At 43.2% G+C, this 27,853-nt stretch overlaps 1 protein-coding gene across 1 annotated transcript in view; it reads left to right on the top strand.

Moving 5' to 3' along the window:
- LPA (lipoprotein(a)) overlaps window positions 1-27,853 on the top strand; it is a 116,319-nt gene that overhangs the window by 39,237 nt on the left and 49,229 nt on the right. The window contains exons 18-21 of the mRNA XM_053590620.1: window positions 105-249; window positions 1,143-1,291; window positions 8,174-8,291; window positions 12,913-12,971. Coding sequence (XP_053446595.1) covers window positions 105-249; window positions 1,143-1,291; window positions 8,174-8,291; window positions 12,913-12,971 — 471 coding nt within the window. The remainder of the gene's footprint in view (window positions 1-104; window positions 250-1,142; window positions 1,292-8,173; window positions 8,292-12,912; window positions 12,972-27,853) is intronic.

Below are 27,853 nucleotides of genomic sequence, written 5' to 3'. Positions count from 1 at the left end.
AACAGTGGTAATTCCTGGAGTGGAAGGTCCTTTTTTGTTTTTAATTGCTCCCCATGTTTCTCTGTTTGGTTAATTCAACTTGATTTTTTCTGTTTACATCTTAGCACCAACTGAGCAGGACTGTTATCAGGGTGATGGACACGGTTACAGAGGTACAGTATCAACCACGGTCACAGGAAGGAAATGTCAATCTTGGCTGTCTATGACACCACACCAGCACTCGAGGACCCCAGTCAACTACCCAAATGGGTATGTATTTGATTTTCCCCACAAGAGAAGCAACAGCTGACTGAAACTGCTGTTCCCAGAACCCCATTTCAAGTCCACTGCTTAGGAACACCATTTCATTTGGTCCAGAGTGTGAGGTAAAATGTCCAGGAACCTAGCTTTGGGAGCAACATTCTGAGAGGGACTTGTCATGCCTGAGTCTTTTTGTAGAAAGACGCGATACTCCTGGATGGAGGTTCCCAGGGAATATGAATGGAAAGTTCAGAAGAACAAATGAACAAACACTTAGGAACAGTACCAGGCCACAGCCCCCACTACAGATCCATGCAATTTTTCAACCATGCAATTCTATCATTCCAGCCACCAACCACCAAGAAGAGTTTGTGTTTGCTGGATTTATCTAGGGTTTGAAGTGAAGATTTGAACTAGTCACACACACACATACTGAGTCAGTCACACCCAGTGGGTTTTTGGCACAAGTGGTCTGAATGGATAGCAGGTGCTAGAATATGAGGAGCAAAAGCAGGAGGGCAGGTGTGAGGCATAAGTATATATTTGCTGAGAAGTACAAAGACTGAGCACATGGACAAAAGCACGAGTTTGACTGGACCACCATTTGTGTCATCAAGGAGATTGAAAAATACAGAAAAAGTGTTTTTACTTCTTGGACAAAGGACAGCCTAGTATTGAGCTCATTAGCAATGGGAAGCAGATGATGTCAACCCCATCAATCCCGTGCCTTTCTTCCTAGAGCCCCATGGTAAGAGGAAGAAGGGAAATTAGAGAAATCAGTGACATTCAATGTGAATGGCAATGGGTGAATAGTCGTGTTGTAATTTAGTGAAAGAAAAGGTGCTGGGTGCCCCTGAAGACATTCCCTTCCCTGATGACATGTATTATTTTGGCATTGACAGTGGCTTGGTGAGGAACTACTGCAGGAATCCAGATGATTCTGGACGCCCTTGGTGTTACACCACTGATCCAAGTGTCAGGTGGGAGTACTGCAACCTGACACAGTGCTCAGAGGCTCAGGTTCCCAGTGAAGAGGCTCCTACTGAGCAGGGTAAGAAATCTCTGACATCTACCTCCTTAGGATGTTAGAGGAATGGAGTTGGAAAATCTTCCCAATGCATGAGCCTTCTATGTTAGAAGTCTGTTTGGGGCTGCTGGAGGGTCTTCCCTGTGGAAGGGGCCTCGGCATCCACCCCGTCCCTGGCCCCGAAGTAGATACGCCTGTGATTGATAGCACAATATGGGTGATGGCAGACTTGCACACTTGTGCAAATCTTCCAGGGCCATTTCTTTACCATTTATCTTTGCGTGAAGCTGCTGATGCTAGACTCCATCCATGTTTCCATCTAGTGCCTTCTGTCCAGAGCTTCACCTTAGTTTTGGTGGCAATGCCTTTCAGCTCCTCTATATCTGGAAATTTCCTGCTTTTCCTTTGAGGTTTTCAAACTAGTTTTTCTTGTTTCAGGTCCAGAGGTGACAGTTTTCTTTACTTGACCACCATAAAGTTAATACTCCATCATCTCCTGTTTCTGACTAAGAGTCTTACCTTTGTTCCCTAGGGTTCCATATTTCTTTTGTCTCTGGCTGCCATGAGACTTGCTGTCTTCTTTGCTTTTTACCACTTTGACTCTGCATCTCACTCTCTTGAGTTTTCTCTTCCTCTATTTATGGTGCCTGGCCTTTGCCAAGCTTGTTGAATATGTGGAGAGTTGATGTTCAGTAGTTTCTCTTGGTAGATTCTGTCTGGTATCTTTTGAAATATTTTTCCTTCATCTTCCCCCTCTCTGTGCATTTCCCCACCCCACCCCAGCCCTGTCTGCCACCCCTCCCTCTCTCTCCTACAGTTTGCACAATAAGTGCCAGATGTTAGGCCATTGTATGTTGTTTTCTTACTCTTGAAGGATGGTCTTTCTCTTTGTTTTCTTTGTGACTCTGTTTTTATTTGTTTTTGTGTGTCAGTTTGGAATATTTCTCTTAACCCACCTTCAGGTTCACTGATGATTTGCTCCCTCGTGTGCTATAGTCCCCTGATGATCCCATGGTGAGATTTCTCACCTCTGACCTCATCAGTTTGGTTTCTAGCATTTTCATTTTACACTTTTTGAGACTTTTCATGTCTCTGCTGAATCTGCCCATCATTCCATACACGCTGTCTATTTTCCTAGAAGATCTTCTAACACTTCACGCATGATTACCTTACAATCCTAGACTTGGACTTCCTAGATCTACTTATCTCTGAGACTGGTGTCTTGATAAGCCAATAGAGATTTTTCTACTTGGCTATTTTGGTGTGCCTTGTAATGTTTTAATCCAATGCTGGATGTGTGACTAGCACGTTAGACTAGACTGCAGTAGGTATTCTTCCTACTTGGATGTGGGCCCTCCTCTGCTTTTGTCTATAGGTAGTACGACTCACTGAGTCCATGTAGCAAGAAGCTGAAATATGTGGGCCCCCAAGCCAGGATGTGCAGCACAGACTTTCAATTCCTGCAGTAGGGGGCTGCTGGGCCCTGGTGCTGAGAATGGGGTCTTGGCTGCTGAACAGTTTTCTCTGTTTTGCTAAGCCATGCTCAAGATTGTAACCTTCAAGGAGTGTTTGCACCACAGAGGGTATGTCTCCCTCCACTTCATGACCCCCATCAGTAGACTGCTGTTGGTTGTCATTGAATGCTCAGTGCTTGGTGGAAGGGGGCCATCTCTATGTCCTAGGTCTTCCCACATCTTAAGATTGGCTCTGCTGCTGAACAGTTTTTACTGAGTATCTTTTTTTGTAATTTCTATTTCTTCTCATAGAATTTCTGTTGGGTGGGCCTTCAGTGAATGAGCAATGTATTTCTGTGCTGTTTATATGCACAATCTTTCCCTATGAATTTTCTTTGTCCATTCTTGAGGAGATAATTGTTTTTCACTGTACACCACCCTCAGCAACCATGGATTTTGATTGCTGTACACAGAGGATCATTTTCTGTCACCTTCCCCAGAAGCTTAAGGCTTTGGCTTTTTTCAGAAAATGGTATGGGGAAATGTTCCAACATTTCAAGTATTACCTCTATTGAGAGACATGTTCTGTGATTTTGTTACTTTTCCCCCATATTTTAAATTTAATATTTTGAAGAAGACTGGTTTAGGTTCTAGAATGCTATTAATTTATTGGTTTTTCAATGGGTGAATCCTGTCCGTGTGATTGCTACTCTGGAAAAGAGAACAGTGCTAATTCTAATAAACTAATTTAACAGTTTTTCTATAAATTCCTTCTCATATTTCTCTGTCAGTCATTATTGAGCTCAATTTTTTCTGTCTTAATTTTAGTAGTACCTGACCACAATCTTGTGTTCCGAAAATGTTTCCTGAGTGATACACAGAGTTACCAAGTTGAAGCATCAACTAATTTTACAGGAGTGTCATCCAAGGTCAAAATATAGAAGCTCCATCTGAGCAAGGTAAAAAAGTCTCTGGCCATTCATCTATATATTGGTATTTTGGCATGAAAAGAGAGGGAAAATCTTCCCAATTGGAAGGCTTCTGTTTTCTAAGGGCCTTTGGGTACTGTTGGAGGGTCTTCCAGGCAGACGGAGGCCTCAGCACTCCCCTTGGGAGAACCAGATGTGTGATTAGTGGCACAACATGGGTGATGGCAGATTTGAACACTTGTGCAAATCTTCCAGGGCCCTTACCACTCATCTTGGTGAGAAGGTGGACGTGGTAGAGTCCATCCACACTTCCATGTGCTGCCATATGTCTTCTGTCCAGAGCTTCACCTAAGCATTGGTAGCAGGAGCCTGTTGCTGATGAAGCCTTTTAGCTTCTGTATGTCTATGAAAATTCTTATTTTGCTTCTTTAAAATAGTAATTTTGCTGTATAGAGAATCTGAGATACTTTTATTTATTTAACCCCTTTAAAGATTATACTCTACCATCTTGTGTTTTTGACTAGAAAATGATCTTCGTTCCTACGTGTTCAATATTTCCTTTTTTTGGCTGCCTTTATGAACTTCTCTCGTCTTTGCTTCCCAGCACTTTGACCATGATGCATCTAGCTGTGCTTAATGTTTTTGTAGATATTGTGCTTGGTGTTTCCCTAGCTTCTTAGATTTGGGGATTATTGATTTTATTATCTTTTATGAAATCTTAGCCATTGAGGTAGAGGTGTTGGTGTGAAAATGTTGTCCTGGTGGGAAGTAGGTGTGTCTGAGCATGGCCAAACTCTTGAGGGTTGCGTGGGTGCCTGTGGAGGTCACCATGACAATGGCAGTCAGGGAGGGATTCTGGATGCACTCATTGGACAGTAGTCCTCCAGCATGGTATGGGTGGCCCTGGAGTGGCAGGTGTCTGCATATGACAGCCGCCAGAGACTGACTTGCCCACAGAATTCTGGAGGGATTCTTTTTCTCCTCACATGTGAGTCCTGAGGAAAATCCACCACCAGCCCTAAGAGTCTCAGGTGAATTCATTATGATCCCCTCGTTCTCTTTTTTTCTTTTAGGTGCTGTCCAGAGATCCAGAGAAATGGACCTATCCCCTCCATTCTGGGGAATTCCTCCCCATTCAGAAAAATTGTATAGCATAAAAAAAAAAATAAAAAAATCATATTGCTATGTAATACTGCCTGGCCCCAATATAAGCTGGAGGACAGGGAGATCTGCCTGGTCAATGGGGGTCTAACCTATAACACTACCCTCCAGTTAGAACTCTTTTGAAAATGTAAGAAATTGTCTGAAATCCTTTTTATACTTAGGAGTTTAAGGTCTTACAGTAAAGCCAGAGGCACGGGGAGCACGCACCCTAGTGTGCTGTCATGTAAAGTGCATGTTCCTAGGTCCCTTGACCTGAACCTTGTGCCTTGTTTTTTGAACCCAGTTTAGAAATCTGAAGTTCCTTCAGGGCCCCCCAAACAGGGATGATGATGCCTTCTGGTAATCCTGACTCTGCCCCCAAGCATGCAACTTACCAGTATATCTTCAACGTCCTGTCCCTAATCCTAGCCCCAGATTCCTGTGCTTTTTACGGGAGGTGACTATGGGCCAAGGAGCCACCAGCAGGGTACTCATTCCTTTTTGTCTGTTGGACCTTCAAGTGCATCAGATAAGCCTTGGTGGGTTCTCTGAGGATGGAGGCGCCGGCACTCCTCTAGGAAGTTGCTGGGGCATTTCAGAGCCCAGCACTTTCCTTCGATCTCACATGGAGAGACCTGAATGTGATTCTCTCCATTGCTTCCCTGAGAACATGTGCCTTTGGGCCCAGGTGTAAGTGTTGGCAGATGTCTTAAATGATGCCCAACCTCTCTATTCCCTGTGGGAATGACAACTGTCCTTCAGTATTCTAACTGGCATGTCCAATGGGGTCAGCAGGGAATAAGACTCAGAGACCACATGGTCATGTGTCTCATAGAAGGAAGAAAAGGTGCACACCTGAGCCTGTAGACTACGCTAGGATGAGAGAGGTGACACGAGCCCTGATGAAAATGCAGAACTTTTTGAGGCTCGCCTGGTTAATGAGGTCTATAAATATGCTGACCTGGCAATCCCGGGGGGAGAGGGGTGTTGAGGACTCATCTCATCAATCACCCCAGATATTAGAAGAAAACTCAAAAAATTGTCCTTGTGACCCCAGACTCCCTGTCACGCTCTCCTGGATGTTCCCGTGCGTCAGTGTGTCAACAACTGAGGGAAGAGTGAGTAGGAGGGCCAAGGACGTGTGATTGGAGGTGAGACTGAGGCAAGTCAGTCTCTGGCGGCTGTCATATGCAGCCCCCTGCCACTCCAGGGCCACCCATACCATGCTGGAAGACCACTGTCCAATGAGGGCCACTTCCACTGTCATAAGAAGGTTCACTGGATCAAAGAATGCCCCAACCCCTTGTCCTCTTCCTGCTAAGCCATGTCCCCTATATAAAAAGTAAGGGCATTGGAGGAGGTCATAGGGAGTAGGGCGTATCCCCTTCTCCCAGATAACAATTGGATGATTGATGGGGCCTGAGGTTCATTCACAACAACACCCAACAAGACCATCACTTTCACAGGCAGGACCAGGCATTCCCTGGAAGGGAAGCCTGTGACTGTTGTGACAGAAACAGGAGCTACATATTCTGTCTTAACTTCTCCTGCTGGGTCTATCACTCCAGATAAACACTCCATTGGGGTTAATGGAGTCCCTTGATATAGGGCTTTTACCACACCCCCTCTTGCTAATAGGGAAACCATCTAATTGCCCACAATTTCTTGATTCTGCCTGCATGCCCTATTCCTTTCCTAGGTAAATACCAGCTATCGGCTTTGGGGACTTCCCAGAGCCATGCAGAGGTGTGAAACCTTTTCTTTCCTCTAAGAAACCTAAGTCCTGTGCCAGTATTTCCCAGGAGATCCTAGACCAAGAAGAGCCAAAAGTCTTGGATAAAGGTATTCTAGGAAAGGGTTACAGGGCAACTCCAGTCACAATCACTTTGAAAAATCCCTCATCCCATCCTTGGAAAAAACAATGTATTCTAAAGAAAGAGGCACAACAGGGATTTAATCCCTTATTACAACATTTTTAACCTATGGGCACTTAATACCCTGTCAGTCCCCCTGAAATACTCCCATCTTACCTATTTTAAGACAGAAAGTACAGCAAGACGTAAGGGTCATTAAAGAGACTATTGTGCCCTTCCATCTTGTAGTTCCAAATCCACATTTTATGAGGTCAGACAATTAAGTTCACAAACTCATCCTAGAAAAGGTGCTACATACCTCATCGGTGAATATCACTTTAGTCACCAGATGGCCAAAGGCAGTACTGTGAAGGTGACCATAGTGATATTCAGTGACCAAGTATGTAGCACTCTTTCTAAGATGAGTTCATGAACTTAACTGTCTAACCTTCATATTTTAACTCAAGATCCAAAAGAATCTAATTGGTTTACTATCTGAGACCCGAAAGATGCCTTCTTTTGCAACCCTCTACATCCAGACTCCCAACTTTTGTTTGCATTCAAGTGGACTGTTCTAGATATTGGATTCTTACAACAGTATACCTGGAAAGTTCTCCCCCAGGGTTATAGAGATAGTCATCACCTTTTCAAAAATGCCTTGGGTAAGAAATTAAGAGAGATGTTCCTTCCATAAGGGTCTACTTCTCAATATGTAGATGATATTCCTGTAAGAATCAATGGATAATGATACTGTCCAAGTTTTTAACTTTTTAGGCAACAAAGCATATAGGGTCTCTGAAGCAAAAGCCCAAATATCCTTATAAGGTTGAGTGCTCAGAATACATTTTAACCCCAGGATATCATTCCAAGCCCACAAAAAGAAAAGAGACTATTACACAACCTGGCCCTCCACAAACATGAAAACAACTTAGGATATTTTGGAAAATGACTGGATTTTGCAAAGTTTGGGTTCTCATCTTTGGTGTCATGGAAAAACTACTATATGAAACTTTAAAAGGACTTGACACTGAGCCCTTAAATTGGGGGCCAGAACATCAAAAGGCCCTTAAAGAAATTAAAAGGTCCCTAACATTTGCTGTGGCCTTGGGAATCACTTACCTGAATAAGACGTTTATTTTCTTTACCATGGAAAGACAGGAGATGACTCTGGGTGTGCTTACCAAACCTCTGAGACAAGACCTTCTACCTGCAGCCTATGTTCTAAGCATTTGGACTCAGTGGCCATGAGATGGCCTAGATGCTTGAAAGCAGTAGTGTCCATAGCCTTATTGTTCAAAGAGGCCACTAAGTTGACCTTGAGAATGTCATTAGAGGTCTGAACTCCCTTCCAGGTGGAAGGGGTCATAGAAAGAAAAGGCCACCATTGGCTGATAAGAGGACAAATGATCAAATACCAGGCCCTTCAGCTGGATGCCCCAGAAATCAGGTGGGGCCAAATATTAAATCCAGCAGGCACCCTGACACCCACAGAACCCCTCACCAATGAATCACATTCTTGTACTATAGAACAAACAGACTCCAGCAGACCAGAATTAAAGGACATCCTCTTGGACAACTCAGATGAAGGATTGTATCCAGATAGTAGTGGCTTCTATGCAGCATTGGGAAGTCAGGATATGCTACAGTCAGCCTTAGCGATATTGTAGAAATTGGACCTCTGCCCCCCAACACTTGTGCCTCAAATGCCAAACTGATTGCTGTTATAACAGCCTTACAGTTGGGAAGAGAAAAGAAAATTAACATCTATACAGACTCCAAAATATGCCTTCCTCATCCTTCATGCCCCTGCTGCTATTTGGAAAGAATGGGTCTTATTAACAACAAACAATTCCCCCAGGACACATCATTTTGAAATCCTTCAATTATTACAGGCTGTCACGGAACCAAGCCAAGTAGCTATCATGCTTTGCAGAGTCCATACCAAAAGAGACAGTCAGATATGGTACCTGACATATGGGACAAACTCTCCTGCTGGGGGTCTGCTTTAAGTGAAATGCTGCTGTCCTGGATAGGATCCTTTGTAGTTCCCATTATGATATTATCACAATTCTTGCTTTCCTTTTCTCTCCTTGTATTATTACATTTTTAGAAGCTGTTGTACCTGGGGTTGTGCAGACCACCACACAACATGTCATGGACTTGCAAAGTTCCACCCCATCCTTCCTCAGAGAAATGAAGAAGGGGCTATCAAAATCCCCTTGATCTGGGGTCTTGTTCCTTCTACCAATAGCCACCTGACCACTCTGAGGGTCCTGAAGGTCCCTGCCATCACAGTGAGATATCTTAAATCCTATGCTCTGACACCAGTCCCGTTAATGGAGAGGGCACCAGATGTGAGAGACTTTGGTGCCCTGAGGCAGAGTCAGTTGTCCTTACCAGCACAAAGCAGCTTCAGAAGATGACTCTTCTTCCCGCAGCCTCCTGGGATTCCAAGGGCCCAGGGCTCTGTAAAGAGTGAAATGTTAGAGTAGGAGAGTAGGAGACAGGGCAGATCAGGTGCAGGTGTTATGGTAAACAACCCTTATGCAGGAGCGAAACAGAAGGGCTGAGAACCCCAGGCAAGAACCAGCTTCAATGAACTTGTCAGTGATCTCTTTACCTTACATGAACTTTGGCTAATTACAATATCAAGTACATTGAGGTTTTAAAATTTCTCTGCCCTGAAATCACCATGACAGTATAAGACAACCAAAAAAAGTATAAAAATTGGAGGAAACTGTATTCTAGGAATTACTATCCAAATTCTTAGTAAAAGCTAAAGCCTGAACTTTGACTTTTACTCCCTTCAATTAGTGAGACTTCAGAAGACCAACAGCCACTTCCTCCAGGTGCAGCTGCTCATTTCAAGCTGCCTGTGCCCACATGCACGTGTGCACAGTCTCTTTCAAGTGTACTTTCACTTTCAATAAAATGAAACAAAATGAAAAAACTATTCCTTGCTTGTCTTACATGGTGCATCCTGAGATTCTCTTCTGTCAATCATCAAGAATCTGAAAGAAGCTTCACTCAGGCGGTTACCATGTAGACCTGCCTGTGAGGAAGAGCAATAGAATCTCAGTAGCAGGAAGAGCAGTCGGTGAGCATGGAAAGGGCTTTGGCTCTGAGCCTAAACATGCCATGAGACTTGTTTCTCCATGTGGAGAGGCCATTTGGAGGGAAGAAGACAAACTTGGGTCTTCTGTGACCTGGCTCTTCTGTTGGTGGCCTAGGTACCCACCTGGAGGATGGGCTCTTAGCAGCAGCAATCTCTAGGAAGAGCAGGTACCAGCCATCAATAAACTATATAGACAGATCCCAGAAAAAGAAATTTACAATCAATCATTATGGTTTATTGGGCCAGCACAGCAGAAAATATCACTAGCAAATATTACTAGCTGAGTTCTGCAGCATTCAAGGCTCGGTGTCCACTAGAATTGTGATCCACAGTGCTCCAGGAGCACATTCCATACAAAGACATGAGGTGTGGCAGGTACAGGGAGGGGTGGTAATTTTAGGATAAAGGACCTTAAAATCCTTGAGGAAAAGGAATGAAAAATGCTGCCACATTTACTACCTGTGTAGCTATATGATCCAGTGTAGTATGGTGACAATGGCTGTCCAACCAGTGCATCAGCCAAGTATTGGTAAATAATGCGGCGTAAGTTAATCTCAGCCACATGGAATACTATGCGTCCACTTGGCTCAGATCATTTGGCTCAGTACTTGTGCCGTGTCTGGGAAGCTGCTGATGCAGGCTGGGGGGCTCTTCTAGAGCACTCTACTCAGAAAGTCCCCCAGCCCCCCTGGGTCCCGCATGGTGATGGCTGAAGTGCAGAGAGAAAGCCCAGTCTCACAAGCACAGGTGGAGCCTCAATTGCACCACATCTGCTAACCCACCAGTGTCCAAACCAAGCCACATAACCAAGTCCAGCCTGGAAGCACAGGAGGTGCACTCCGCCTACCATGAGGACAATGTGATTACATGGCCATGCCCAACACCATGGAGCCAGGAGGTGTTTTCATCCCATGGAAAGGAGGGGAGACACAAATATTTCCAAATGATAATCCAATCTCCCACTATTAGTAACCTAAATGTGTTGATCCCTATTCTGGCAACTGACCTAGTCTCTTTTTGGTGACTAATAATTACTCTGTTGGTTTATTCAGAGGGTCTGAAGTTGTAATCACCTTTTTCTCCCTGTTCACTGTCTCTTCAACACAGCCAGAGGCCAGCCGGGAATTTTGGCAGAGAGCCTAGTGAGACAGTCAGACAGAGTGACATCCATATGAACCATAACAGAGGCAATCTACAGGACAAGAGCCTCAGAATAATCCAACTGGTTGAATCCTGGAATGAAGCCCACTGAACCTTTCTCCTCCCATATCTTCCCTCTACTCACTGCAGCCCTGGGGATCAGTGTGATTCTAGTTTGTGGTGAACCCAGGTCATCTTCTGTAATCTAGGGCATGCTAGGGTGGTTAGGTCCTGAGGTTCCCCTATATATACAAGGACCTCTGCTGTCAGCAGTGGAACAGGCTGGGCTTGGCAGGTGGCTGAGGTTCTTTAGGAGAGAGGAGAGTGCTGAGTCGCCAGACCTCCCAGGGCTGCTTTGACTCCAGCTGGATTCCTTGGGATCCATGCCAATCTTCTCTGCACCCCGTGCTGGGAACCCCGGGGATGAGGTGGGAAGTGGAGAGATCTTGAAGGATGACGTAATGTAAAAGTAGTCGGAGAGCACTGGGCACTTTCATCTTGGCCAGAAAGTCCTCTCGAGATTATAACCACAGAGAGGGATGTGAGCTAATGCAAAAGTGGGAAGCTACTGTGTGTGAACAGTTTCAAGGTGAACCTAGTGTTGGTATGGATAATATTTATATAAGCCACCAAAACACAAGTGTTTGATACAGGCCATGCTTATCATTGCACAAAGGATGTACTAGAATCCTGCTCTGATTTTGCTGTTGGTTTCGTGTACAGCACCTGCCCTGCCAACCAGTGCTCTGGTTATGGTGAAGAGGTGCTTTGCACCTTATTATGCTCTGTGGGAATATAAGGCCCTTTGAGATCGAAAACTATGGTATAGCCTTTAATATGACTGGATTTAGCTCTTAGCAAGGTGTCTTCCATTGAAATGTTAAATCCATCTCATTTTAAAGATAAAACCCTGCTTTTATGTTGTATAACTGAATGGATTTGAGATGGGTAGGTTTAGTTTGAGGACATCTGTTTTCAAAAACAAAGCACCCTTGGAGAAATAGGCGATTCCAAGCACAAGACTGAAACTTACAAGATGAGTGTGTGAGCTGGAAATCATGGTGCGCTGGGAAGTGTTCTGAAACTACTGAAAGGGTGGCGGGACTCAAGAATCAGCACAAACATGCTTTGTCTTCCCAAACCTGGGGCAATTTGTACATCAGTAAGGGTGCAAACAAAAATAGCTGTAAGGACTGAAACATACACAATCTGTTTAAATCCAGGAGTTTATGATGAGTCTTTAAAAACCACATAATTTCCTATGTTGGAGGATATATGAAATCAATTGATTATTTTGAAAGAATTATGCATACGTCCAAACTTTCCTATATGAACTACATCTCAAGGCAACCAAGAGTTGATGGGAGAAGTTGGTCTCTATATAAATAATCTGGAAATCACTGAAGAACTAGGAAAAAAATGAGAATATTGTTTGATTTGCAATCTCTGATGAATTAATAAATCCAGACCATGAGTATCAGTGGCAACTAATGTCCCAAAGGAAGAGAGAAGCCAACACTAGACATCTCTTAAAGGAAAATCGCTGTGACACTTAAGAAATGTTAGCAAAAGTATTTATTAAACCCGAACCTGATCAACCTCTAAATATAACTACCAATTTATAGGGAATACAGAAGTCAGAGGAACATGTTAGGGGATCCTAAAGAAGCAGTCAACAAAACTTAGACCAAAGGAAACCCTACAGGCAGAAACTCTGAGGAGCTGGAACCTCTGACTTGACGCTGCATATAAAGGACTATGGTTAATTGCTTTTTATTAGAATACTGGTATTGAGATTATTGTTATATTTATATTTTACATACTTGTACCCTCCCAGAGTGGTCTCACAATAGCAATTCGTCTCAGCTGGAGCAAAGATGTATGTAATTACTTGCATTGAACTTTAAAAGCCAAATGAATATTTCTTGCTATTCATCTAACAGTGTCCTGAAGACAGTTTATCAGTGTACGTGTAGTCCCAGAGCTAAGTACTTCCGTGTTTCTGTTTTAGAAGCGACTGTTTGTCAGGAAACGGCCAGGACACGGATCAAAAGTACAAGCTTGCAAGAGGTGAGGTTCCCCAGATGTGCAGCAGAGCTTCAAACAACCCTTGCAGTTATTGAGGGGATAACAGGTGTGAAGAGTGCTGAGTAATGACGTACAGGAGCTACGGGCTTAGAGACCACAAAAAGGAAACTTCAGGCTTTCTCCACAACTCCCACAATGAAGTACCATAAGATGTTTAAGGTTTAACACCTGTTTACTATCGAGTAACGATCTTATCTCATTCCGGAATACTGAGTTCCTTAGGGCTTGCCTCCAAGTTACAAGATTTCTCTAGGCTTGCCAGGAGAATGTCTTGCTCTCAGCAGTTTCCTTTGATATGTTAAGAACCAGTGACTGTCCTGGTAAGCACCATGTTTATCCTCCACAACTGTTACAATAGGAAATTCTCTGACGGCTGGATGGGAATCTTAATCAGTGAGTGGCAAGGGAAGGTTGAGCATAGAAAACATAAGATTGGTCAGGATGCGGGGAGACACAAGATGGTGGACTGAAGCCAACTTTCAACAGAGGCTCCTGTCCAGAAGGAGAGTTAAGGGACAGGAATTTATTAAGTATCCTGGTGGATTTGAGCCGCACTAGGAGAGAAGGTTGAAGAATGCACATCAACACCGCTGAGGAAAGCTGTGATCACAAGGACGCAAACAAAAGGTACAAAATCCACCACCAAGCAGACGGGAGTCCCCCTCCCCCATGAGACCGGCTCAAGAGCCCCACAATTAAACAAACGGGCAGAAATTAAAGGCCCTCCCACTACATTCCACGGGAGAGACCTTCTAAAAACTGGACCTACCTCCCTGACTACATTAGGGTGCCATGGCGTTCTCCTGCCGGACATAGGGCTGAATAAAACTTTGGGAATCCTTTGCCGGCAACCCTGAATCCCCAACACTCCCCTCCCGCTCACTGAGGTCTGGAGGCCTGTCCCCCAGGAGTTCGGATTCTTGGGTGATTTCTCAAGGGGAGTGGACAGTCCCCGAGCTGCAACTGGTCAGCGCTGACTCTGAGACATGCAAGTGAGGAGAGGGCACCCGGCTAAAGGGGAGTCACGCCTCAGCGGCACTTCCCTGTGGTGCGGGGCAGCAGCCCTCCCGTGCATCAATACGGCCAGGCATAAAACTGAATGAAACTCTAGCTTCCCCCCACTCTCACTCAGGGTCTGGGGGCCTGTCCCTCAGGAGTTCGGATCCTTAGGTGATTTCTCGAGGGGAGTACACAGTGCCTGAGCCGCGACTGGTCAGCGCTGACTCTGAGACACGCGAGTGAGGAGAGGGCACTCGGCTGAGGGAGAGTCACGCCTTGGTGGCACTTCCCTGTGGTGCGGTGCAGCAGCCCTCCCCGGGCAACAATACGGCCAGGCATAAAACTGAATGAAACTCTAGCTTCCCCCACTCTCACTCGGGGGTCTGGGGGCCTGCCCCCCAGGAGTCTGGATTCTCAGGAGATCTCTCGAGGGGTGTGGACAGAGCATAAACTGTTGCCACTCAGAGCTGACTCTGGAGCACGAGACAGAGGAGAAAAGGGTCGGCTGGGTGCCCACACCAGAGCGGCAGTTCCTGGAGACAAATCAACAGCCGTTTTTTCTTTAACAGCAAAACGGCTCACTTCTGGATATTCTGAAGCCACACCCCCTGTCTCCCTGGGCAACCAGAGGAGGCCACCAGTGAGCAAAGGATTTGCCTGACACTGCTTACAAACCCGGGAAGCTTCCAGGGCAGGGCCGACTCAGAGAGGTAATCGGACACAAACCTCCAGCAGCAAAGACGTTTGAACTCAGAACAGCCTGTCTTCTGTAGGCGATTTTAGCAGAAACAGAGACAGAACCCCGCAAAGTTGTCTGTTCTGTTCTGTTCTGTTAGCAACATCAGTCAGGGACGAGGTTAAGCCTGAGTGAACACCTCCCTCCCACCACCTTGCATCAAGCACTCAAAGATGTCAGGCCCCATCTCCTCCTGCTAGATAGCGGCAGACTGCAATTGCAATTCAGGCAGGTGCAAACCCCTGGAGTATCTGTTCACTACAGGCAACTGGGTTAGCCATCTGCAAGAGATACCAGTGACTGGATCCGACGGAGGGGCAAAGTGGGGAAGGAGACATCAACCTTCCCAGACTGATCTATTTGCCAGGTGGCTCCTCCTGACTCCACGCAGCACTGGAGTAAGCCATATCAGAGGAGTCACCAGACCCCTGTGATCCAGTTCCCAGAGACCTCTTGAACTCTCCCACCCGAGACAGGTGCCGATTGAGACAATCGATTTGGACCTTTTGAACTGAACTAATAGACTGAGGACTTTTCAGGCAGTGCCCTGGGTATGCGGTTGTAGGAAGGTTTGATTTTCCTTTTCCTTTTCAAATTGGTGCCAGAGGTGGGCGGGCGGGGTGACTTAATTGCTGGTTTTTCCACACAGCTGAGACTTCAAGCCAGAGTAAATGTTACAATAGGATCGAACAGAAACCAGCTGAAAACAAGACAGAACCACTTAGCCCCATCACACAAGACAGGGCCCCAGTTTCTCAGGCCACAACACTGTACGGGCCCTCGATAAAGCCCCAGGGGAAAAATCAAAGGGAGTAAAATAACCATGGGGCGGAATCAGCGGAAAAACTCTGGTAACATGAATAACCAGAATAGATCAACCCCCCCAAGAAAAGATACGGCACATGTGATTGAAGATCCCATTCATAAACAACTGGCTGAGATGTCAGAAATCGAATTCAGAATTTGGATTGCAGACAAGATTAATAAAATGGAATTAGGAATTTGAGGAGAAATTCAAAAGTTGTCTCAAGAATTTAACGAATTTAAAGACAAAACCACCAAAGACTTAGACACACTGAAGCAAGAATTTACAGCCCTCAAACATATGAAAAATACAGTAGAATCCCTCAGCAACAGAACGGAGCAAGCAGAAGAAAGGACTTCTGACATTGAAGATAAAGTCTTCGAACGCTCCCAATCTCTCAAAGAGGAAGAGAAATGGAGAGCAAAAACGGATCATTCACTCAGAGAACTCTCGGATAATTCGAAGAAAAGCAATATACGAATAATTGGGATTTCGGAGAATGATGAAGTGGCCTTGAAGGGCACAGAGGCCCTTCTGCATGAAATTATGAAAGAAAATTTTCCAGACATGCCTAGAGAATCTGAAATTCAGGTAGCAGACAACTTCAGAACCCCAGCACGATTCAACCCCAATAAGTCATGTCCCAGGCATATCATAATTAGCTTCACTAAAGTTAACATGAAAGAGAAGATTCTCAAAGCAGCCCAGCGAAAGAAAACCATTACGTACAAAGGAAAGAATATTAGAATAACTGCAGATCTCTCTGCTGAAACTTTTCAAGCCAGAAGAGGATGGTCATCGACTTTTAATCTCCTAAAGCAAAATAACTTTCAACCCAGGATCTTGTATCCAGCTAAACTGAGTTTCATTTATGATGGAGAAATTAAATACTTCGATGACATTCATATGTTGAAAAAATTTGCCATAAGTAAACCAGCTCTTCAGGACATTCTCAGACCTATCCTCCACAATGACCAACCCAATCCTACACCACAAAAGTAAACTCACTCAGAAACTTTGGATCAAACTCCAACTTCCACACTGGCGAAAGGATTAAAAATGTCCACTGGACCTTTGAAAAACTTGATACCCAAAATTCCACCAGACTTATCAATACTCTCCATTAATGTGAATGGCTTAAACTGTCCTCTAAAGAGGCATAGGTTAGCTGACTGGATACAAAAACTCAAGCCAGATATTTGTTGCATACAAGTGTCACATCTCAACTTAAAAGACAAATACAGACTCAGGGTGAAAGGATGGTCATCCATATTTCAGGCAAATGGTAATCAGAAAAAAGCAGGTGTTGCAATTTTATTTGCAGATACAGTAGGCTTTAAACCATCAAAAGTAAGGAAGGACAAGAATGGTCACTTCATATTTGTTAAGGGTAATACTCAATATGATGAGATCTCAATTATTAATATCTATGCACCCAACCAGAATGCACCTCAATTTATAAGAGAAACTCTAACAGACATGAGTAACTTGATTTCCTCCAGCTCCATAATCGTCGGAGATTTCAACACTCCTTTGGCAGTGTTGGATTGATCCTCCAGCAAGAAGCTGAGCAAAGAAATCTTAGACTTAAACCTAACCATCCAATATTTAGATTTAGCAGACATCTACAGAACATTTTATCCCAACAAAACTGAATACACATACTTCTCATCAGCCCACGGAACTTACTCCAAAATTGACCACATTTTAGGTCACAAGTCTAACCTCAGTACATTTAAAGGAACAGAAATTATTCCTTGCATCTTCTCGGACCATCATGGAATAAAACTTGAATTGAGTAACAACAGGAATCTGCATACTCATACAAAAACATGGAAGTTAAATAACCTTATGCTGAATGATAGCTGGGTCAGAGATGAGATTAAGAAAGAAATCGCCAATTTTTTGGAACAAAACGACAATGAAGACACAAACTATCAGAACCTCTGGGACACCGCAATGGCAGTTCTAAGAGGGAAATTTATAGCACTGCAAGCCTTCCTCAAGAGAACGGAAAGAGAGGAAGTTAACAACTTAATGGGACATCTCAAGCAACTGGAAAAGGAAGAACATTCCAACCCCAAACCCAGTAGAAGAAAAGAAATAACCAAAATTAGAGCAGAATTAAATGAAATTGAAAACAAAAGAATAATACAACAGATCAATAAATCAAAAAGCTGGTTTTTTGAAAAGGTCAATAAAATAGATAAACCTCTGGCCAACCTAATCAGAAAAAAAAGTAAAATCTCTAATATCATCAATCAGAAACAACAAAGACGAAATAACAACAGACTCGTCAGAAATCCAAAAAATCCTTAATGAATATTACAAGAAACTTTATTCTCAGAAATATGAAAATCTGAAGGAAATTGACCGATACTTGGAAGCACGCCACCTTCCAAGACTTAGCCAGAATCAAGTGGAAATGTTGAACAGACCCATATCAAGTTCAGAAATAGCATCAACTATACAAAACCTCCCTAAAAAGAAAAGCCCGGGAACAAATGGTTTCACATAAGAATTCTACCAAACCTTTAAAGAGGAATTAGTACCTATATTACTCAACCTGTTCCAAAAGGTAGAAAAAGAAGGAAGACTACCCAACACGTTCTATGAAGCAAACATCACCCTGATCCCCAAACCAGGAAAAGACCCAACAAGAAAATTATAGACCAATATCACTAATGAATATAGATGCAAAAATATTCAACAAGATCCTAACAAACAGAATCCAGCAACACATCAAACAAATTATACATCATGACCAAGTTGGTTTTATCCCAGGGTCTCAAGGCTGGTTCAATATACGTAAATCTATAAATGTAATTCAGCACATAAACAAATTAAAAAACAAAGACCATATGATTCTCTCAATCGATGCAGAAAAAGCTTTTGATAATATCCAGCATCCCTTCATGATCAGAACACTCAAGAAAATTGGTCTAGAAGGGACTTTTCTTAAACTGATAGAGGCCATCTACAGCAAACCCACAGCCAATATCATATTGAATGGAGTTAAATTGGAATCATTTCCACTCAGATCAGGAACCAGACAAGGCTGCCCATTGTCTCCATTGCTTTTCAACATTGTAATGGAAGTTTTAGCCACCGCAATTAGGGAAGAAAAGGCAATCAAGGGTATCCAAATAGGGTCAGAAGAGAGCAAACTTTTACTCTTCGCAGATGATATGATTGTGTATCTGGAAAACATTAGGGACTCTACTACAAAACTCCTAGAAGTGATCAAGGAATACAGCAGCGTCTCAGGTTACAAAATCAACACCCATAAATCGGTAGCCTTTATATACACCAACAACAGTCAAGTTGAAAAAGCAGTTAAGGACTCTATCCCATTCACAGTAGTGCCAAAGAAGATGAAATATTTGGGAATTTCCCTAACAAAAGACGTGAAAGATCTCTATAAAGAGAACTATGAAACTCTAAGAAAAGAAATAGCTGAAAATGTTAACAAATGGAAAAGCATATCATGCTCATAGCTGGGAAGAATCAACATTATTAAAATGTCCATACTACCCAAAGCAATATATAATTTCAACGCACTCCCTATTAAAGCTCCACTGTCATATTTTAAAGATCTTGAAAAACAATACTTCGTTTTATATGGAATCAGAAAAAACCTCGACTAGCCAAGACATTACTCAGAAATAAAAACAAAATAGGAGGAATCACACTACCAGACTTCAGACTTTACTACAAATTGATAGTGATCAAAACAGCATGGTATTGGCACAAAAACAGAGAATTAGATATCTGGAACAGAATAGAGAACCAAGAGATGAATCCAGCTACTTACCGCTATTTGATCTTTGACAAGCCAATTAAAAACATTCAGTTGGGAAAAGATTCCCTATTTAACAAATGGTGCTGGGTGAACTGGCTGGCAACCTGTAGAAGACTGAAATTGGACCCACACCTTTCACCATTAACTATGATAGACTCTCATTGGATTAAAGATTTAAACTTAAAACATGAAACTATAAAAATACTAGAGGAGAGTGCAGGGAAAACCCTTGAAGAAATTGGTCTGGGCGAGTATTTTATGAGGAGGACCCCCCCCGCCAGGCAATTGAAGCAGCTTCAAAAATACACTACTGGGACTTGATCAAACGAATAAGCTTCTGCACAGCCAAGAACACAAAGCAAGCAAACAGCCCTCAGAATGGGAGAAGATATTTGCAGGGTATATCTCTGACAAAGGTTTAATAACCAGAATCCACAGAGAACTCAAACGCATCAGCAAGAAAAAAACAAGGGATCCCATTGCAGGCTGGGCAAGGGATTTGAAGAGAAACTTCTCTGAAGAAGACAGGCGCACGGCCTTCAGACATATGAAAAAATGCTCAGCATCTTTAATCATCAGAGAAATGCAAATCAAAACTACTTTGAGATATCATCTAACTCCACTGAGACTAGCCTATATCACAAAATCTCAAGACCAGAGATGTTGGTGTGGACGTGGAGAAAAGGGAACACTTCTGCACTGCTGCTGGGAATGCAAATTAATACATTCCTTTTGGAAAGATATATGGAGAACACTCGGAGATCTAAAAATAGATCTGCCATTCAATCCTGTAATTCCTCTGCTGGGCATATACCCAGAAGACCAAAAATCACAACATAACAAAGATATTTGTACCAGAATGTTTACTGCAACCCAATTCATAATTGCTAAGTCATGGAAAAAGCCCAAGTGCCCATCGATCCACAAATGGATTAATAAATTGTGGTATATGTACACCATGGAATATTATGCAGCCTTAAAGAAAGATGGAGACTTTACCTCTTTCATGTTTACATGGATGGAGCTGGAACATATTCTTCTTAGTAAAGTATCTCAAGAATGGAAGAAAAAGCACCCAATGTACTCAGCCCTACTATGAAACTAATTTGGGGCTCTCACATGAAAGCTGTAACCCAGTTACAACCTAACAATAGGGGGAAGTGGGAAAGGGAGGGGAGGGAGGGTGGTGGTGGGTAGAGGGAGGGGGATTGTTGGGATCATACCTGTGGTGCATCTTACAGGGGTATTTGCGAAACGTGGTAAATGTAGAATGTAAATGTTTTGGCACAGTAACTGAGATAATGCCAGGAAGGCTATGTTAACCATTGCGATGAAAATGTGTCAAATGGTCTATGAAGCGAGTGTATGATGCCCCATGATCATATCAATGTATACAGTTATGATTAAATAAAAAAATAAAACAAACAAACAAAAAAGAGATTGGTCAGGAGATGGTAATTGTTACATTTGGATGATGTGCATGTAGAGATTCATTAAACTAGTTTCTTAATAGGTATGGGAATTCCATATTAAATTTTTTGAAAAGAAAGAATAAGAATAAAGCAAAAGCAAAAGTTCATTTGTATAACAAAAGCAAATAGCAAGCAATAAACTCAGCTTTGGCAACAGAACTCCAGCAGTGGCAGTGAGGGGGCTCCAGTAAGTTCCCAGGGAGACGGGAGTCTGGCTTCAGGCCTGGCTCTTCACTGGAGACCTGTCTGACCTCTGTGAACTAGAGTTCTAATTACTTGGAAGGCGCTGGATCCCACAGTTCCTGGTCTTCTACAGCACAGCCACTAGAACATGGAACCACCTTGCCGCCGACACCATCTCTACCAGTGCTGTGAATTAGAGGCTGGGTCAGTGGGTCCACAGCAGCAGCGCCGTTGGACCCTCCCAGGACGTGAAACTGCAGCCGCTTCTGGAAATCAGACCCATCTCTTAGCGACACTCACCAAAACATACAACTTGCCTGGTTAATGTAGCATTCCATTTCATAACTCATCATAGCGCGGCTCTTGTTTGTGTATTCTTATGAACCTTAACTTAGATCTTACAAAGGCTTGCCTCTGGGACGACGTGTGCATGTATATTTAGGATCTTCAGAATACCACTAAGTGAATAGCAAAAAAATACTATTCATTTCACTATTAAAATTGGAATGATCCAACTGTGAGGCCCAACAGCCAATGGGCTGAGAGCAAGCTGGGAAGGCAAGGGCACAGTTTTTTCCCCTGAAAGGAATGCAGAGTTCCAATCTGCTTGAAGGATGACAAGGATCAATTAACCACAGTGGTTAAACAGATCATGCCTCAGCTTCACCACACATTTTATTGTCTGTAAACCTCAAAGGACATCATTAACCTATTTGCGCTAGGGGTAGCTGCCGAGTAGAAACCTTAGCAAACGCAGAGGCTACTGTGTGCCACTTAATATAAAAGTCAGGAAGGAGATAGAAATCTAAATATATCTGACAGAGTTCTGGGGTCTGGAGAAGGGACAATATATCAGACAAAAAATTCCTATCAAATTAGAACATTTCTATCCAAACAAACTGAACGCTAATGAAGATACCAATAGTAGCAACTTAATAGTCTTCAAGGTTTAAATCAAGATTTGTATCTTCCAAAAATTCTTTGCTAGAATTTCTTAGATAATAATCCTTCTGCATTCTGCATTGACTTACTCTCTGCATCTAAAGCGTTGTCATATTTGTCTTCAGATTCTCTAATTATTTAAAAGTTGCTTCAAATATACTGAGGGTGCCAAAAAATGTATACGCCTTTTAAGAAAGGAGAGAACTATATTAAACTTGCAATCCTCAATATATACAGATAATGTCTGTTATCTTGTATTATATATTGTATCTTGTATTTCTTGTAATCGCAGAAGTCAAACATGGCTTGAGTATTATAATTCATATACTTGTTTCCTTTCTTAAAATCGGTATACACATTTTTGGCGCCTTCTGTATGCACTGTATCTTCAAGAACATATCGAATCTTCCACAAGGCAAAGAATAAGCTCTTAGTTTTCCCCCAATTCGTAATGCAGTGATAGCAAGGCATCCAAAAGACCTTTATTGGAAGGAGGAGGAAGGGAGGAATGGAATAAGGAAAGAAAAAAACAAAAAAAGACCAGCACGTGTCTAAAGGATGAAATATTACATTACTGCTCAAGCTCTGATTTGAAATAAATAGCATTTCCAAGACTAAATTTAAAAACTAAAGACTAAATTTAAATTTACTTTAGAGTAAATTCAAGAAAAAATTTACAGTTTGTACAATTCTAGATGAATCATTAAATATGGGGCCTACCATAAGTAAAGGATGATTCAAGTAACTTGGTGAAACCATTAAATATGAACTGAAATAATCAATTAACCTTAACTATAATGTTATTACAACTTCATAATGATGTCTTCTTCAATATAAGACTTTTCCCAAGATTTTTTTGAGTTAAATTAAACTCAAAAATTATTTAGTCAACATTTGGTAACATACATAAAATTTTAAGAAGAAAAGTTAAATACATAAATGACAAATTAACTCACTTATTTTAACAATCTATGGTAGTAGTAATAAATAAAATGCTGTCTGAGTGATTTGGTGAGAGGTGTTTCCCAGTGCATTTAGCAAGGCTGTGCAAAACTTTTAATGCTTTCTCTCCTTTCTACCAAGTACTCAGCCAGTGGGGAGATTCAGGAATTCTAAAACCTAACACTTTGTGGCTTTACTTTTTCTATCAAAATGGATCTTCTAATTAGATACAAATTTAAGAGACTATGAGAGTTAATAATAGGCTCTCTGAAATGTAGATGATTCCTGCAAAGTCATAATGGATAAAAGAATGTTGACGATAACTGAACCATTGCTCATCAAAATAATCAATATGACATTGCTCTTGCAAGAGCAATATCCTACAAAACTGTGCTTTTGATTATTACATAAGAAAATAATAGGAATTTAGTGAATATTAGGAAAAGATTAAAAACTTGATTTATGTAAATTGACTTGCCCTATATTAAAAATAAGTGAGAATTGGGTGGCGCCTGTGGCTCAAGGAATAGGGTGCCAGTCCCATTTGCCGGAGGTGGTGGGTTCAAACCCAGCCCTGGCCAAAAACCACACACACATAAAAAAAGTGAGAATCATTAAAATGTTAATTCTAAAAAATCAAATGCATATACCTATAGCCTTTTGAGAACTCAGATTTCTGATGCTCTTAACATTTTCTGATTTCTCTGAGAATTTCTTTGTAATGTTAATTTGCTTAGTAGAGTACAGAGAGAAGCAAATGAATTTCATTACATTTAATTTGCATGTTGGAATACTGGCAATTATGATTTATTCCTTACTATGGTCATTGAATTAGAGTTCCCATGGTTTAAAAACAATTCGAAGTGTTAAATAATTTTAAAAAATTGGAACTCCATTAGTTAAAATGAGTCAGTGTCCGATGTCCTTAACAAGGACAGACTGCCTTTTTTGCAACATGTTAGCAATGGTTCATTTGTACGTTCAGGGTTTGAAGAGAGTAAGTACACATAGACAAGGCTTAGGTGAATGGATGTGTGTGTATTCCAATAAAACTTTATTTACAAAAGCAGGGCTGTTCCATGGTCTACAGTTTCCAACCCCTGCTCTAGACAAGCATCTCAAGCTACTTTTTAGAAATTTCTACTTGGATTTTCATAACTTCCCAAGCACAACACGTTCCCAGATAAGCTCATCTTATTCCCTCCTCTGGCTGCCTTCTTAGTGAATAACACCACTGCCTACCAGTGGTCCAAGACAGAAATTCAGGCAACATCTTTGATTTCATTCCCCACATTCCACCAGTGACAAGAGCTAGTCAGTTCTACTTGGAAACATCTCCTTAATCCGCCCCCTCTTCTCTTTCTCCACACCATCTTCCATGGCCTGTTACCTCCTCCTCTGTGCTTTTTAACAGCTCCTCACCACACTGCGGTCGGAGGGATCCCACCACTCTTGGGTGTCATTGGCAAAAGTCTGAATATCTTGAAACGGTGTGAGAGGGCTTTGCAAGTGGACCATTTCTCCCCTTTAGCCTAAATTGCTTCCATTTGCTGGGCCTCCTGCCTCTAGGTCCTTGCCCACGTGTTCCTTCTGTCTACAGCTTGCCTGTCCTCTTACTGCCTTCTAGGTCTGAACCCGATGTCATGCCCACTGGGAAGAGTCTCTTCACTGCTCAAGACTGTCCCTCTGTATACACCACAGCGACTGAGACCTCACTTTAACTATTGTAATCACAGAGCCACATTGCCCCCTGCCAGCCCCTAACCCCCAGCAGGCTGAGACCTCACTTTAACTATTGTAATCACAGAGCCACATTGCCCCCTGCTAGCCTCTAACCCCCAGCAGGCTGAGACCTCACTTCAACTATTGTAATCACAGAGCCACATTGCCCCCTGCCAGCCCCTAACCCCCAGCAGGCTGAGACCTCACTTCAACTATTGTAATCACAGAGCCACATTGCCCCCTGCCAGCCCCTAACCCCCAGCAGGCTGAGACCTCACTTCAACTATTGTAATCACAGAGCCACATTGCCCCCTGCCAGCCCCTAACCCCCAGCAGGCTGAGACCTCACTTCAACTATTGTAATCACAGAGCCACATTGCCCCCTGCCAGCCCCTAACCCCCAGCAGGCTGAGACCTCACTTCAACTATTGTAATCACAGAGCCACATTGCCCCCTGCCAGCCCCTAACCCCCAGCAGGCTGAGACCTCACTTCAACTATTGTAATCACAGAGCCACATTGCCCCCTGCCAGCCCCAACCCCCAGCAGGCTGACCACTCCCTGAGGGCATTACCGAGCACTGTGGGCACTTGAGGAACACCTACTGACTGACACACAGACATTTCCAGCAAAGGTCACTTTCACTGACACCTCCACTCCTCCTACCCCAGTGGGAATAAGGAGGCTGTGAGCTGGGCAGGCTAGGGGACGAGAGGAGGGGAGAGGGGTCATTACTTGGCTCATGAAGGCTAGAGGAGGTGCTGCTGCTCCAGGCATCCCCTGTCCTTAGCCCCTGTGCTCCAGCCAGGGAACAGCATGGTGGTGGCACACACCTCTTCATCCCACTGACTGGTCTTCTGAGCTCATGGGATTCAACCAAAGGCTAAGACTTCTGCACCTTGAGTTAGAAATTCTGTAACTTCAGATTCTCCCTGGACAAGTTCCTGTACTTTCGGAGTTACTAATATTACGGAAGCATTTATATCCTCCTAAGTCCTCATAAAATATACACATGTACAGTAGAAACTCCATAGTTGACCACCTCCTGAAGCTGACCTAATTTTCATAGACTGGACATGCACCACATATACATGTCAGTACAGCAGGCCTAGTTCCTTATGTTGACCACCTCCATGTGTTGACCAGTTTGTTATAGTCCCTCGGGTGGTCAGCTTACAGAGGTTCTACTGAATGTCTAAACACTGTATATAGACATATATGCAAATATGCACACATGTACTCACACCTATCAAAATAAATACACAATATACATAGACCTCTGTGTTTACTCTTTATTCTGAAATAATTGTAAATACAGGACAAGTTGTCAACATATAGCACTGAGAGGTCCCCTGCACCCACCACCCTGCCTGCCCCAGGGGAAACATCTCCCCAGGAAAGCGCCCCTGGCTCAGTGTCAGGAGCTGGTCCACAGACCTCACTCAGATCTCACCAGTCTTTACATGAACTCCTCTGTCTTTCTGAAAAGATTTGAATGTTTTCTACATGACTCTTCTCTCCTAAATATTGTGGCATGAGACTTTTGCCTTCACTATCTTGGTGTCGTGAATGTGAGAGATGGAAAGGATGATCTGGTTTGTCTCTGTTTTGTCCAAGTGAGCCTGGCCCTCGGGGCAGACAGAAGCCTGGCCTGACCTCTGGCGAGTCCCGGTGCCAACTCAGTGCAGGCTGCTACGCTGTCCAGGAATGACTATCTTCTCTGCTAATATTATTCATAAGCACATCTGATGAGATGGGTAATGAACACTAATTTTGTCTTTGAAGATGAACAGATATCTCTACTTCTTCAGGAGCAACTCAATTAAGAAAATGTCACCTTGCTGGACCCTGAGTGAGTCCATCAGGTCCCCTAGTTGCATTTTGTCTGGTCTGTTCACGTAGTAGCTGCTATTTCTCTTGGAGCCAAGGACCAATAACATCTTATTACAGGATCCCAGCACAGATGAGCAGAAACTAACTAATATGAGAAGGCCGACTAAAGAAACAAAAGCCACCTCCAGATTAATTAGAATATGTCTTCGAGGTGCTGTACCATAATTAACTAAAAACAGCAGGAAAAGCCACCTGTGAATTGGCATCGAGGGCGCAGATAGATAAACTTGCCAAGAACCCTTACAGCAACAAAGGGAGGCTTTGTGGGAGTCCCTAATAGATTAATTGTGTTGCTATTTTCAATGATGTGGTGTTATTGGGGCTATTCGGTGATATTCGTGGTGACATAATGAACTGTCCTACAAAGGCAGAGTCTGGGCCACAGAAAGATGGAAAGCAGATGCAGGAAGGAGCTGGCAGGTGGAAAAGGCGGGCACATCACCTGGGAAGTTGTGACCTGGCCACAGCTTCCATGTCAGATGAGACTGTGGGGTGAACTTGACCTCATTTTCCTGGTGAGGCTGGCCTTTCCATGTGTCTACAACTTTTCTTTATAAGGTACTTACAAGCAATTTACCTCTTTAATGCTGGAAGAGACTGGCTGATGCTTTCCTTCCTAAGAGAACCTGAGTGGACCTTGGTTGCAGGCCTCACGTTGGACAGAGCTAAGGAGAATCTTTGAACAACATACCTTTGAACTGGGAAGGTGCACTAATGCACAGGTTTTTTTTTTTCCAGTAAATGTGTTGGAAATTTTTTTGAAGTTTCATAATTTGAAAACACTCAACGAGCCCAGAAATATCATAAGAAGCCAGAAAAGCTAGGTATGTCACAAATAGATAACACATACGTAGGTGACAGTCTATCTTATCATTTACAACCATAAAGTATGCACTCACCTATTGTACAAAGTAGAATTGACCATAGCTCTGTGCGCAAACACTTTAGACCACATGTGGTGCCACAGGCAGTCAAGAGACATGTAAGCAAAAGTAAAGATGCAGCTGTGAGTCAAACCGCACAGAATCTGCGGTGCTACGTGCCACACTACTGGACAATCGCCTGCCACCTCCTGCCCAGCCGAGGCAAGCTCCAGGTTGGAGGTATAGTGTGTGCCACTCACCATCCCAGTGTGAGCACTTCATCTGTCCAGTAACGGTGGGTGAAGGACATTGTGACCTCTTGTGGTTCTTACACATTTCTTGTGTTTAGTGGGATACTGTAAACCTTGAGTAGCACCCAGGGGCACCTATGACGAGTTGCTAGTGATACTAGAGTGGCCCCAGCAGCAGAGAAGAGTCCTGACACTGCCATCTATGGCCTGTGTGCCGCACCCCCGGCATCAAGCCGTGGTGGGATGGCTCTGTCC

This window comes from Nycticebus coucang, chromosome 5, assembly GCF_027406575.1.
Source record: "Nycticebus coucang isolate mNycCou1 chromosome 5, mNycCou1.pri, whole genome shotgun sequence".
Taxonomy (NCBI): domain Eukaryota; kingdom Metazoa; phylum Chordata; class Mammalia; order Primates; family Lorisidae; genus Nycticebus; species Nycticebus coucang.
Note: the sequence above shows the minus strand (reverse complement) of the source record. Positions and strands in the feature narration are given on the sequence as shown.